The sequence below is a fragment of the Ostrinia furnacalis genome, unplaced genomic scaffold (genome assembly GCF_004193835.3).
Source record: "Ostrinia furnacalis isolate ACB-3 unplaced genomic scaffold, ASM419383v2 OfSCF7147, whole genome shotgun sequence".
In the NCBI taxonomy this organism is placed as follows: domain Eukaryota; kingdom Metazoa; phylum Arthropoda; class Insecta; order Lepidoptera; family Crambidae; genus Ostrinia; species Ostrinia furnacalis.
In genome coordinates this window covers 126,063-140,156 of record NW_021137386.1, presented here as the reverse complement: position 1 = coordinate 140,156, position 14,094 = coordinate 126,063, and the positions used below count along the sequence as shown (strand labels likewise).

The 14,094-nt window shown below is 46.8% G+C and overlaps 1 protein-coding gene across 1 annotated transcript in view; it reads left to right on the top strand.

Annotated features, from left to right (window-relative positions):
• LOC114363469 (dedicator of cytokinesis protein 1-like) overlaps positions 1-14,094 on the top strand; it is a 66,409-nt gene that overhangs the window by 36,350 nt on the left and 15,965 nt on the right. The window contains exons 7-13 of the mRNA XM_028319193.1: positions 1,314-1,534; positions 3,771-4,009; positions 4,895-5,047; positions 6,086-6,246; positions 9,036-9,178; positions 9,726-9,900; positions 13,339-13,587. Of these exons, the coding sequence (XP_028174994.1) occupies positions 1,314-1,534; positions 3,771-4,009; positions 4,895-5,047; positions 6,086-6,246; positions 9,036-9,178; positions 9,726-9,900; positions 13,339-13,587 (1,341 nt within the window). The remainder of the gene's footprint in view (positions 1-1,313; positions 1,535-3,770; positions 4,010-4,894; positions 5,048-6,085; positions 6,247-9,035; positions 9,179-9,725; positions 9,901-13,338; positions 13,588-14,094) is intronic.

Below are 14,094 nucleotides of genomic sequence, written 5' to 3'. Positions count from 1 at the left end.
ATAAGAGTTTAAACTTTCGCGTTCCATTTCAATTAAAATACTCGTAGTAAGACGGGTCTTAACGCGACGTTTATTAATGAGTTACATTATGTACTCACGGTTTGACGTTTCGGCTGCGATGCTGCAGCCGTGGTCACAAGCAGACTGGCGGTTCGCGGCGTCGTCCGTTTGGGCGGGCTTGAAGATTTTCATCTTCCCTGATATTGTCATTTGTCATATAATGTAACTCATTAATAAACGTCGCGTAAAGACCCGTCTTACTATTTTCAACCGACTTCAAAAAAGGAGGAGGTTCTCAATTCGACCCGTATGTTTTTTTTTTTTCTATGTTTGTTACGCGATAACTCCGCCAATTATGAACCGATTTGAACAAATCTTTTTTCGGCGTATAGGTAATACCTCAACAGTGGTCCCATTTAAATTTAATAATAGAAAAAACAACCCCCAAGGGTGGAAAATTGGGGATGAACATTTTTATACGCAATATCTCCGCCGATTATAAATCAATTTGAACGATTATTTTTTTGTTGAATAGGTACTCAGAATACGGAACAAACCAGAAACCGTCAACGGGCGTAAATGTGTATTCATATAAATTACTCCAAATCGCACTAATTTGACTTTAGAGCAATTAGTCAATGGCCGGCGCGCGCATTGTTTACATATCCGTCAGATTGACACTTTATAATTAAATTATGCCGTCTTGTGCCGTTCCAACATGTAAGAATGCTACTGGAATTACGAAGAAAGTGCATGGGATCATGTTTTATCCGTAAGTAGCACATTTCCAATTCATTTTAATTAAATAATAATTTTCAAAAAAAATCACGGTTGTATTTTGTAAGTGTTGCCACAGGTCAACGGAATATTTTACCCTACTTTTTTATATTGAATTACATTTGTCTATAAAAAATTCACTCGTTAATTTTGTTAGCGTTACCACAGAATAATGGAATATTTTCCCTATCCTTTTTGTTTTAATTAGTTTTTAGTGTAATTTCATCCATGACATGACAACCTGATTAATTAAATTATAAGTGCCACTTGTGGTCTAAACTGAATAAATATTTTTGAGAATAGGTATTATCAAAAGGGTGGTTTCATGCGAAATTGAAGAAAATATTTCACCCCCAAGGGTGGAAAATTGGGGATGAACTTTTTTATACGCAATATTTTTAATTTTTGTTTTTTTTTTGTGTTCACGCATTTGAAATCGGTTTTATTTTTTTTAAAAGTTAATTATAATTAAAATGCAACATAATATTAGAAAACGAGCTTGTCAAGTTATTATAGACCAAACCTTTTCCCCACAGCGCCGCATAATCTGCGTGCTCCTCGACATGGTCCGGCAGGCGTCAGACGAGCAGTACACGATGGTTGTGAAGGCGCTCGAAGCCGAGCACCCGTCCGCGGCCCGCTGCCTCGTCGGCGACGCGCTGGCGCTGCTGACAGAGCTGCTGCGGCGGCCCGTGTTCCGCGCGCACTGGGCCGCCATGCTGCATCTACAGCACACGGCCATGCTGCAGGCGCTCAGGTACAAGGTCGCGGGGAATGTACAAGGTCGCGGGAAGGATACCAAGCCGAGCACCCGTCCGCGGCCCGCTGCCTCGTCGGCGACGCGCTGGCGCTGCTCACGGAGCTGCTGCGGCGGCCCGTGTTCCGCGCGCACTGGGCCGCCATGCTGCATCTACAGCACACGGCCATGCTGCAGGCGCTCAGGTACAAGGTCGCGGGGAATGTACAAGGTCGCGGGAAGGATACCAAGCCGAGCACCCGTCCGCGGCCCGCTGCCTCGTCGGCGACGCGCTGGCGCTGCTCACGGAGCTGCTGCGGCGGCCCGTGTTCCGCGCGCACTGGGCCGCCATGCTGCATCTACAGCACACGGCCATGCTGCAGGCGCTCAGGTACAAGGTCGCGGGGAATGTACAAGGTCGCGGGAAGGATACCAAGCCGAGCACCCGTCCGCGGCCCGCTGCCTCGTCGGCGACGCGCTGGCGCTGCTCACGGAGCTGCTGCGGCGGCCCGTGTTCCGCGCGCACTGGGCCGCCATGCTGCATCTACAGCACACGGCCATGCTGCAGGCGCTCAGGTACAAGGTCGCGGGGAATGTACAAGGTCGCGGGAAGGATACCAAGCCGAGCACCCGTCCGCGGCCCGCTGCCTCGTCGGCGACGCGCTGGCGCTGCTCACGGAGCTGCTGCGGCGGCCCGTGTTCCGCGCGCACTGGGCCGCCATGCTGCATCTACAGCACACGGCCATGCTGCAGGCGCTCAGGTACAAGGTCGCGGGGAATGTACAAGGTCGCGGGAAGGATACCAAGCCGAGCACCCGTCCGCGGCCCGCTGCCTCGTCGGCGACGCGCTGGCGCTGCTCACGGAGCTGCTGCGGCGGCCCGTGTTCCGCGCGCACTGGGCCGCCATGCTGCATCTACAGCACACGGCCATGCTGCAGGCGCTCAGGTACAAGGTCGCGGGGAATGTACAAGGTCGCGGGAAGGATACCAAGCCGAGCACCCGTCCGCGGCCCGCTGCCTCGTCGGCGACGCGCTGGCGCTGCTCACGGAGCTGCTGCGGCGGCCCGTGTTCCGCGCGCACTGGGCCGCCATGCTGCATCTACAGCACACGGCCATGCTGCAGGCGCTCAGGTACAAGGTCGCGGGGAATGTACAAGGTCGCGGGGAATGTACAAGGTCGCACTGGGCCGCCATGCTGCACCTGCAGCACACAGCCATGCTGCACGCGCTCAGGTACACGACACGAGGTCGCGGGAAACACAGGACAAGGTCGCGGGAAATACACAACTAGGTCGCGAGAAAATCACAACAAGGTCACGGGTAATAAACAACTAGGTCGCGGGAAATATATGACAAAGTCGCGGGAAATACACGACAATGTGGCGGGAAATACTTAACAAGGTCGCGGGAAATACACAACAAAGTTGCGGGAAATGTACAGCAATGTCGCGGGAAATACACAACTAGGTAACGGGAAACACATGACAAGGTCGCGGGAAAAACACATCAAAGTCGCGGGAAACACACAACAAGGTCGCGGGAAACACACAACAAGGTCGCGGGAAATACATAACAAGGCGCGAGAAATCTACAACAATGCCGCGGGAAATACACAACAAGGTTGCGGAATATACACAACACGGTCGCAAGAAATACACAACACGGTCGCGGGATAACACAATTAGGTCGCGGGAAATACACAACAAATTCGCGGGAAACTCCTAGATCCGGGCAGCGCAGGACCGGCCGTTGGGGGAGGCCCAAGGATTCCCTTTGTACAGTAGTAGACGTCATTTGGCTAAAATGGACGAACGTAGTTACAAGCGTACACGCCAATTAATAGCAAGACCTATTTAAGACCCAATACATAAGTAGTTAGTATAAACGAATATTACAGGAAGTATAAATGAAAATTCTGATATGCCTTAATAAGCAATCGGACTAGATTAATTATATTAAGTGCAGTGTGCAGGAAAACCGCATGTATATTTGAAAAAAGATATTGCATAGGTAATACGTGATTTTATAAAATAATCGAGCACCCATATGAGCACATCAACTAAAATGATGTGGTATCTTATGTCGTGTTCATAAGTGCTATTCGTTCGTTCGTTCGTTTCAGCCAAATGACGTCTACTGCTGTACAAGGGCCTCTCCCTTTGGCTGAAGTGCTATTATTATGCCTTAAATATTATGTCGGATATACGCTCGACTTTAAACCAAAACTAAGATTAATCAAAGTCTATTTTTCTTACAGATTACTAGCAACGACCCTCCGAGATCGTCTAGCCGCTGTAGACGAGCTAGACACAGAAGCCGTTAGCGGCATCCACGAGATGTGGCGGGAATGGTTCACGGCTTGCAGTGCCCTGGCTACGTCACCTGTGTTACAACTGGAGACGCTCCCACCGGCCCGGAAGCAACGAGTGACGGGATTATATGGAGACATACGGAGACACGTCGCTTCGATGCTGAGCGAGATGTGGTTTGGGCTAGGTAAGTCTATAAAGGAATGGGTAGTCTATAACTTGCAGCGCTTTGGCTACCTCCCCTGTGTTACAACTGGAGACTTCCACCGGCCAGGAAGCAGCGTGTGACGGGGCTATATGGAGACACGTCGCTTCAATGTTGAGCGAGATGTGGTTTGTTCTAGGTAAGTTGAAATATGGACAGATAGTAGCATGAGATGTGGCGGGAATGGTTCACGGCTTGCAGCGCTTTGGCTACGTCACCAGTGTTACAACTGGAGACACTCCCACCGGCAAGGAAGCAGCGAGTGACGGGACTATATGGAGACATACGGAGACACGTCGCTTCGATGTTGAGCGAGATGTGGTTTGGTCTAGGTGAGTCAATAGAGCAATGAATGGTTCACAGCTTTGCAGCGGCTTGGCTAATTGAACAGTATCTTGAGATAGACTTTACTGGGGTATCGTTTTTATTTTGCTTTATTTTGCTTACTTAACCACTTTATCAAATGGTACTGCATCTTCTTTTTGTCGTGTCGACAACAAATCCACACAGCGTCAGCCCAAAACTCCGCCACAAGAATGGCGTTGTCAGTAGCCTTCATTAAATCTTTCTGCGTGCTGTTGTTTGGGCACGAAAGGGCACGATATCATATGCTTCGTTGACTGGGGAACAAAACCACACTTGCACTCCAAGTTTGAGCCATCCAAGAATCCCCACCTGAAAAGATTGTCCTTACTACGGCCGACCTGCGTCCGAAGTCTATTTAAAGACTTCCAGGTACTGCATAATTAGCAGGGCAATCGAAACCGTACGCGTACTTAAACTCTTGATTGGGCCATTGTGCTCTTTCAATGAAATATCTTCTTACCGCTGAACTAAATTCGTTATCTCATCGAACTTTCATTACAGGCGAGCACAAGCGCTCCTTCATCCCGTGCCTGGTGGGCCCGTTCCTGGAAGTGAGCTTCCTCCGAGACGAGGAGGTCCGCAACACGACCATACCGCTGTTCTTCGACATGATGCAGACGGAGTATATGCACAGCGTGGCTAGCGGGGAAAGTGGTGAGTGGAATCTATACAATGCACCTTAAACTTGTAGTCACAGAATAATAATAAGTACTACGTACAGAAGTTTTACTTCGCGAAGGTATTTAAAAAAATGTATGCTCAATGTCATTAACAATATGGTGTAATTTAGCCTGTCTCAAGAGTCAAGCACCATTTTGTTGGCAAACGTCAGTGATCGGCACTGCGCCGAAGCTATAGGGCTGACTTCGGTAATATGATGTGACGTGAGGTGCCAAACTGCGGAAAATGGCGGAGGAAATACATGATTTAGCATGGATTATCATGAATAATATTAACTACTTATTTACCTCTCAGTGTCTTGAGGCAACTTAAAAAAGTACATTCTGTGTTTTTATTATTATTTAGGCAGTTAAATACTGCACAGTATTTAGTACACCATTTTCTTTATTTTGTTCCATCATGCACAAGAATACGCGTGCGTGAGTCAATGTTCGCTCGTATGTGAGGCCTTGTCGAATAGTATCCTGTAGGTGGGCCATCGTGCGTGTTTTGTTTTCGATGTAAACTCGCGGAGATGAACAGGCCTGCTTGTAGTCACAAACTAAGCAATGTTAGCACAGTAGCCACCATAGCTGAACGGTGAAGGGGTCGGACTGGTCCACTTGACATTCCAGGAACGCAGGTTAAAATCCCGCCGCTGCTCGAATGTTGTGATGAACCCACTCGTAACACAAGCATATTTAGCTTAGTTCAAGGGGTTAAAGGAACTAATAAAAAAATTCTTTAAAAAAAAATTCGGGCACCAGACAAAAGTTCTGACTCTTGAAAAGAGTGTGCTTGAAAAGAGATATCTCTAGCATCCTGTTTAGTGATATCTGATTTGCCGTTTTGTGATACACAAAATTGCACAAATATTATTTACACAAATATGTGCAGAACTACACAACTAATTAAGCGCTAAAAATCTTTGATATGCTCATTTATCTGAGCCTGGTCTCTCCACAGTATCAAACAAAAGTCACATAGGAATGCGAATATATTTGAACAAAACCTTAATTCTTTCTTCAACAGAAGGCCTCCTAAAAGACCTAGAGAGCGAGCTGATTGACAAACTAGACGTCTTAGTCGAGAGTGGGCGTGGGGATTCTCAGTGGCGGGCACGTTTCGTGTCACTATGCGGCGCGCTGTGCGGCGCAGCCGCCGGCCCGCTGCGGGTAGCCGCTGCGGCACTGGTAAGTTAAAAATTTAGCGTCCAGTTATCACGGTTCCTGAGATACAACTCGATGACAGACAGCGAAGTCCCGTTTTTACCCTTTAGGTTCGGAATTCTAAAATGCGAAACGAGTACCTGACTCGCAATCATATCTGATGTTAGAAAGATGCAACATACCTGTCCTATAAAAGCTGGAAGAGCTCAGATTACAGTGTTCGGAAAAAAGCAGCAATAGAGAGAGTGAGAAATGAGTTTTCTAAACATACTATTCATGACAGCAAAATAAACATGTGCGTGAACTATCGGTTACCTAAAACAAATTGAAACCACGTAAAGAAAAAGTGCGCACGCACACGTTTTATCGGTATTCGCACCCATTAATAGCCAAATATCTTGCATATCATCCCAACCCTTTTGTTCAGGAGCGGCCAGCAAAGGGAGTATAGGCACAGAATAATAATAAGTACTACGTACAGAAGTTTTACTTCGCGAAGGTATTTAAAAAAAAATTATGCTCAATGTCATTAACAATATGGTGTAATTTAGACTGTCTCAAGAGTCAAGCACCATTTTGTTGACAAACGTCAGTGATCGGCACTGCGCCGAAGCTATAGGGCTGACTTCGGTAAAATGATGTGACGTGAGGTGCCAAACTGCGGAAAATGGCGGAGGAAATACATGATTTAGCATGAATTATCATGAATAATATTAACTACTTATTTACCTCTCAGTGTCTTGAGGCAACTTAAAAAAGTACATTCTGTGTTTTTATTATTATTTAGGCAGTTAAATACTGCACAGTATTTAGTACACCATTTTCTTTATTTTCTTCCATCATACACAAGAATACGCGTGCGTGAGTCAATGTTCGCTCGTATGTGAGGCCTTGTCGAATAGTATCCTGTAGGTGGGCCATCGTGCGTGTTTTGTTTTCGATGTAAACTCGGTGAGATGAACAGGCCTGGTTGTACGTACAAACTTGCCCTGTAAAAGCCTATTCACTCTTACCAGAAAGGGGCTCGGATTACAGTGTTCGGGAAAGAGCAGCAATAGAGAGAATGAAAAATGAGTTTTTTAAATATACTATTCCTGACAGCAGAATAAAGATGCGAGTAAACTATCGGTTACCTAAAACAAATTCAAACCACGTAGAGAAAACGTGCGCACTGTTAGGCTGGGCTTTGATGTAGTCTTTTTAAAAAAGGATAATTATTACTGCTAAAAGAAATACACTGGTTTGATTTGAAAAAGGCAGCCGTCACGCACGAGTGGTAGCGAAGAACTCGGGCAAAAATGCTGATGCCGCAGGATTTTCTGGGCATCAGGGGTTTTGTATACATCAGAGGGAAGTAACAGCACGCACACGTTTTATCGGTATTCGCACCCATTAATAGCCAAATATCTTGCATATCATCCCAACCCTTTTGTTCAAGAGCGGCCAGCAAAGGGAGTATAGGCACAGAATAATAATAAGTACTACGTACAGAAGTTTTACTTCGCGAAGGTATTTAAAAAAAAATATGCTCAATGTCATTAACAATATGGTGTAATTTAGACTGTCTCAAGAGTCAAGCACCATTTTGTTGACAAACGTCAGTGATCGGCACTGCGCCGAAGCTATAGGGCTGACTTCGGTAAAATGATGTGACGTGAGGTGCCAAACTGCGGAAAATGGCGGAGGAAATACATGATTTAGCATGAATTGTCATGAATAATAATAACTACTTATTTACCTCTCAGTGTCTTGAGGCAACTCAAAAAAGTACATTCTGTAAAGTGAAGCAGCAAATCGAACGCTCAGCGTTGAATAGAGCTCTGTGATTAGTTTGTGTGTCACCCTGTGCGTCTACGTGCACTGCAGCACTGTGAGACCTTATAGTGATGTTTGTGAATACGGGCGTAATTGACCTCATGATGATGACTATAAAGGCCTATTCAGACCTAAGCGGTATTCGCTACCGTCTGCGGCAGAGAAAACCCAGTGGGTATGCGGTAATAATACTGTTCAGACCTAAGCGGTATTTGTATGGTTTGTAGGGCCATACATTTATCTAAGTAGAGTTGAAGTTAGTTGAAGTAGAGTTGAAGAGAACGTCGCGAAAAAAAGATCTCCAAAGTTTAAAGTTTATATTGTAGTAAAATACTGACAGAGTTATCGTGGCAAATCTTTTCTTGAGTAGTAGTATTACGTGGGATGGTTGTTGACGTACTGAGTTATAATGAAGAAAAATACTTAAAATAGTGTAGGTTTTTATCGTAACCTATTCTATAAACTCGTGTAAGTGTACCTATTTAGTGTCTGTATAAGAATGTTAATTTATCTGACTCAAAGTTAACTCAAGTTGGTAAAGTGTGAGGATCCTAGCTATCCTGGGAGTTACTGCCACTGACCTTCAATGAAATACGAATATACCGACCAATAGAAACTCAATTTTATTTACTTAAATTTCCCAAAGCTAACACGTTTGCCCGAGCCGGTCAGTGCGCAGTAACTGGCCGACTCTTTGATTCACACGTCACACAAGCATTCAAAATCGCTGACATACCCCTTTCATACTACATGTGTCCCTACAATAGTAACTAACGCGCGCCCAAAAAGTAGGACGCAAACGTAAGCGTAAAAGTAAGTGCAATGTACGATATGGCTTGCCCGTACAGTATTCGTTACCGTCTGCGGCAGAGAAAACGCTCTAGCCGCGGTACTTGATACTAAATAAATACCTGAGCGAAACCCGCGCGGTATGTACCTCTACCCACAGCGGCAGCGAATATCGCTCAGGTTTGAATAGGCCTTAACTGTTATTCCAGGTGGCGGCAGGAGCGCGTCAACTAGACACACTACTTCAGTACCGCGCGGCCGCTGTGCGTTCCGCCACGCCGCACCGCATGCACCTCACTACTAGAGTGTTGCACTTTTATGAGCAAATCGAGCGACCGCACATGTACATACGGTGAGTTATAGCTTTAATGTTCGTTTATTTCAAATAATAGGTGTTAAATGCTGGACAAAGTTTTCCACAACGACCGCTGGCATCCATTGAGAGTTGCTTGCACTGAAAGTTGAAATGGAACAGAAAATGTGTATCATTTAGTACCAAATAAATACTTTTAATAGGGCCCAAAAGATAAGGAGACATGTAAAGTGCCCCATAAGGGTTACCTTTTCTTTTTTTATTATTTTCTATTGACGTTCATAAGTGCCACTTGTGGTCTAAACTGAATAAATATTTTTGATTTTGATTTTGATTTTATATAATGTGAAGGCTGGCATCCGCTGCCACATAGTATGAAATTATCGGCAGCGCGTCTGTCGCGCTGCTATAGTCGCGCTGTTGCCGCACTACTAGCGACCTAATGTGAAGGCGCTCTAATTATCACTTTCCATCAGATAATAATATGATACAGGCCAAGGGCCGCTGAGTAAAAAAAAACTTACGTTTTCGAACAGAGAATAGTTTCGAACAGAGAATAGGCTTTAAAATTCATTTACTTCCACAGATATGTGCACAAGCTAGCCAACATGCACCATTCGGCGGGCCAGTGGGCGGAAGCAGGGCTGGCGCTACGACTGCACGCCAAGCTGTTGTCCTGGACGCCCGAGCCGCTACCACCACGTTTGCGACACCCCTCGCCGCATACCGCGCCGGCGCATTCTACGCATAGGGAGCTTAAGGTACTGTGAGATAAGGGCTGTATTGGCTTGTGTCAATAGTTCTTTAGCAAAATGAGTTCCTCGATAACCCTCTGTCGCGTTTGCGACACCCCTCGCCGCATACTGCGCCTGCGCACTCTACGCATAGGGAGCTTAAGGTACTGGGCGATAGAATAGAATAGGTTTATTGACAACAAAAAAGACACAATACAGAAAAAAAAACAACAAAAACACTTATTATGTAGGCTATTAAAACAAAGAGGTAACGGTGAGAAAAAACTGCGCTCAGCATTTATTGTGACATGCTCAAAAGGGCTAGTCACGAAACTGGTCTTCCGATGTAGCACGGTAAAGGCTGTATTGGCTTGTGTCAATAATAGTTCTTTAGAAAATTGAGTTCCTCGATACCCCTCTGTCGCGTTTGCCGCAGCCCTAACCCCATACTGCGCTTGCGCATTCAACGCATAGGGAGCTTAAGGTACTGTAAGATAAGGGCTATATTGGCTTGTGTCAATAGTTCTTTAGCAAACTGAGTTCCTCGATAACCCTCTGTCGCGTTTGCGGCAACCCTCGCCGCATACCGCGCCTGCGCATTCTACGCATAGGGAGCATAAGGTACTGGGCGATAGGGGTGATATTAGATTGACTTTTTTTCTTTTTTTTTATTCACAACGAGGAAGCTCTTGGCCTGTATCTCACCTGATGGTAAGTGATGATCAGGCCGACTGGATAGCAGATACTGATTCAGGTGTGTGACGTCGCAAAGCTGGTTCCAACGCGTCCCATGTGCGCTGCGCACGAGCTCAAGGTACATTGCACCTAACTGTGTGGGTGCTACGGGTGATATTAGTTTGCGCATACTGCGCCCGCGCACTCCACACATAGGGAGCTTAAGGTACCGGGCGATAAAGGCGGAATTAGATTGATTACTTCCTCGCGCCACACACTGCGTCCGCGCTTTCCACGCGCAAGGAAATCAAGGTATATTGAACCGTATTATGTGGGTGCTAAAGGTGATATTAGTGTGCTACGGCTGCACGCCAAGCTGTTGTCCTGGACGCCCAAGCCGCTGCCACCGCGTCTGCGACACCCCTCGCCGCATACTGCGCCTGCGCATTCTACGCATAGGGAGCTTAAGGTACTGGGCAATAAGGACGGTATTAGCTTGGTAGCATAGTAGAGAAATCTCTCTGTGCTACATCAGGCGCCCTCGCACGAACTCAAGGAACTTTGAACCGTACTGTGTGGGTGCTACGGGTGACATTAGCGTGCTTGGATGTGTCGGTTGCTGTCGTGGACGCCCGAGCCCGTGTCTGCTATACCTCTCGCCGCATACCGCGCCGGCGCATTCTACGCATAGGGAGCTTAAGGTACTTTGAACCGTATTATGTAGGTGCTAAAGGTGATATTAGACTGATAGCAAAAGATACTGATTCGGGTGTGTGACGTGGCAGAGTTGCTTCTAACGCGTCTCATGTTGAAGCACTACATACACGAAGAACTCATAGTATACCAAAACGCTGTGTAGAAGCTACTATAGCCGCTCCCACCGCGTCTGCGATACCCCTCGCCGCATACCGCGCCTGCGCATTCTACGCATAGGGAGCATAAGGTACTGGGCGATAAGGGCTATATTGGCTTGTGTCTATAGTCCTTTAGCAAACTGAGTTCCTCGATACCTCTCTGTCCATACTGCGCTTGCGCACTTCATGAATAGAGAGCTTAAGGTATTGGGCGATAAGGGTGAAATTAGATTGATTGGATAGCAGACATACTTCTCTACGCTGCACCAAGCGCCCGCGCACGAATTCAAGGTATATTGAACCGTATTATGTGGGTGCTAAAGGTGATATTAGTGCGCTACGGCTGCACGCCAAGCTGTTGTCCTGGACTCCCGAGCCGCTGCCGCCGCGTTTGCGACACCCCTCGCCGCATACCGCGCCGGCGCATTCTACGCATAGGGAGCTTAAGGTACTGGGCGACAAGAGAATAAGAATAATAAGAATAAGAATGTCTTTATTCAGCATAATTATCATTTAAGGTACACAAAGCAAGAGTAAGTACATAAAAAAACATAACAAACAATAAATAAAAACATATGCTGAATAGGCGGGCGCTCAGCAAAAATCGCGACATGACACAAACGTCATGCCGAGAAGCTGGTTTTCAGCGGGAACCAATGCGTGATGAGGGTTGCGCGCCCTTCTGGTCGAGACCTGTGGCCGAGACGGTTTAAGCAGACAGTGTCAGACAGTCACTGTGTCTCATCTGTGACACAGTGAGCCAGGTCGGTATTTGCTTGATGGATAGCAGAGACACCTCGCGCACCTGAGCTCAAGGTAAATTGCACCTTACTGTGTGGGTGCTACGAGTGATATTAGTATGGCGGCTGTTGTCCTGGACGCCTGAGCCGCTCCCACCGCGCCTGCGCACTCTACGCATAGGGAGCTTAAGGTACTGAGCGATAGAATAGAATAGGTTTATTGACACAATAAAAAAGACACAATACAGAAAAAAAATCCAACAAAAACACTTATTATTTAGGCTATTAAAACAAAGAGGTAAAGGTGAGAAAAAACTGCGCTCAGCATTTATCGTGACACGCTCAAAAGGGCTAGTCACGAAACTGGTCTTCCGATGTAGCACGGTAAAGGCTGTATTGGCTTGTGTCAATAATAGTTCTTTAGAAAATTGAGTTCCTCGATACCCCTCTGTCGCGTTTGCCGCAGCCCTAACCCCATACTGCGCTTGCGCATTCAACGCATAGGGAGCTTAAGGTACTGTGAGATAAGGGTTATATTGGCTTGTATCAATAGTTCTTTAGCAAACTGAGTTCCTCGATACCCCTCTGTCCATACTGCGCTTGCGCACTTCATGAATAGAGAGCTTAAGGTACTTAGTGATAAGGGCGGTATTAGGTCGATAACATAGCAAGACTCTTCTTTGCGCTGCACCAAGCGCCCGCGCACGAGTTCAAGATACATTGCACCTTACTGTGTGGGTGCTACAGGTGATATTAGCGTGTTTGAATGTGTGACGGCTGCCCATAGGGAGGATAAGGGCTGTATTAGATTGATTAGATAGCAGAGATATGTCCCCGTCCCTACGCTGCACCAAGCGCCCGCGCATTCTACGTATAGGGATCTTACATGTGGAAAGATATTTCGCGAAGATGTGCTATTTACAGGCAAATGGAAATATTGCCCTACACTCCTCACGATGGAACACTAGGAAGCCGTAGTATTAGTGTCTAAAATCTTAATTTGATTTGATTTCTTGTATATATGTCATAATTGAAAAGACAAAACATTAGTTTATTCTATCAACAAGCTCCAAAAAACGCCCTTTTGACGGGTGATAATCCTCATACAACCCACTGATCCCTTCGCTAACGTTTAAGCAACTCAACTACTGTCAAACTAAAAAAAAACCGTAAATGATATAAAACATTTATTCCAGGAATACCTCTACCTCGAAATCGCCGAGCTCCTCAACCGAGGTCGGCAATGGGAGATAGCCGTCGAGATAGTCAAGGAGCTAGTCAGTGTGTACGAAGAGGAAGCCTTAGGCTACGGGCCGCTAGCAGAACTGCACGGGCAGTTGGCCGGGCTGTACGGGTGCATGCTGCGGACGCCGAGATACCACCCGGGGTACTTCCGAGTGGTGTACTACGGCCGCGGCTTCCCTGAACATCTGACGCAGCCGCACGTGAGTACAGCAGAATACTCATCAAAGTCTGGTCGCCGAGCAGGTAGGATTTCGTCCAATGACCCCAAGCTACCCATCCTTATCGCTCGCGCGTTTATATTGCTGTCGCGCTCGCACACTCACTGCGGGCGCGCGTCGCACAGTCGCGACAGCAACATAATTACGCGCGAGCGATAAGGATGGGTAGCTTGGGGTCATTGGACAAAATGCTACGTGCTCGTAGACCACGCTTTAGTTGTTGGGAATAAAGTTACTTTACTGGCAGTAAAGTAAAAACCCCGACAAATCGACCCCTACAACTTAATCCAGACAATTCGACTACTGTCGACTCGACTCCTGACGACTCAGGCCCAAAACTCAGCTTTAGTGTGTACGAAGAGGAAGCCTTAGGCTACGGGCCGCTAGCAGAGTTGCACGGGCAGTTGGCCGGGTTATACGGGTGTATGCTGCGGACACCAAGATACCACCCGGGGTACTTCCGAGTGGTTTACTACGGACGCGGCTTCC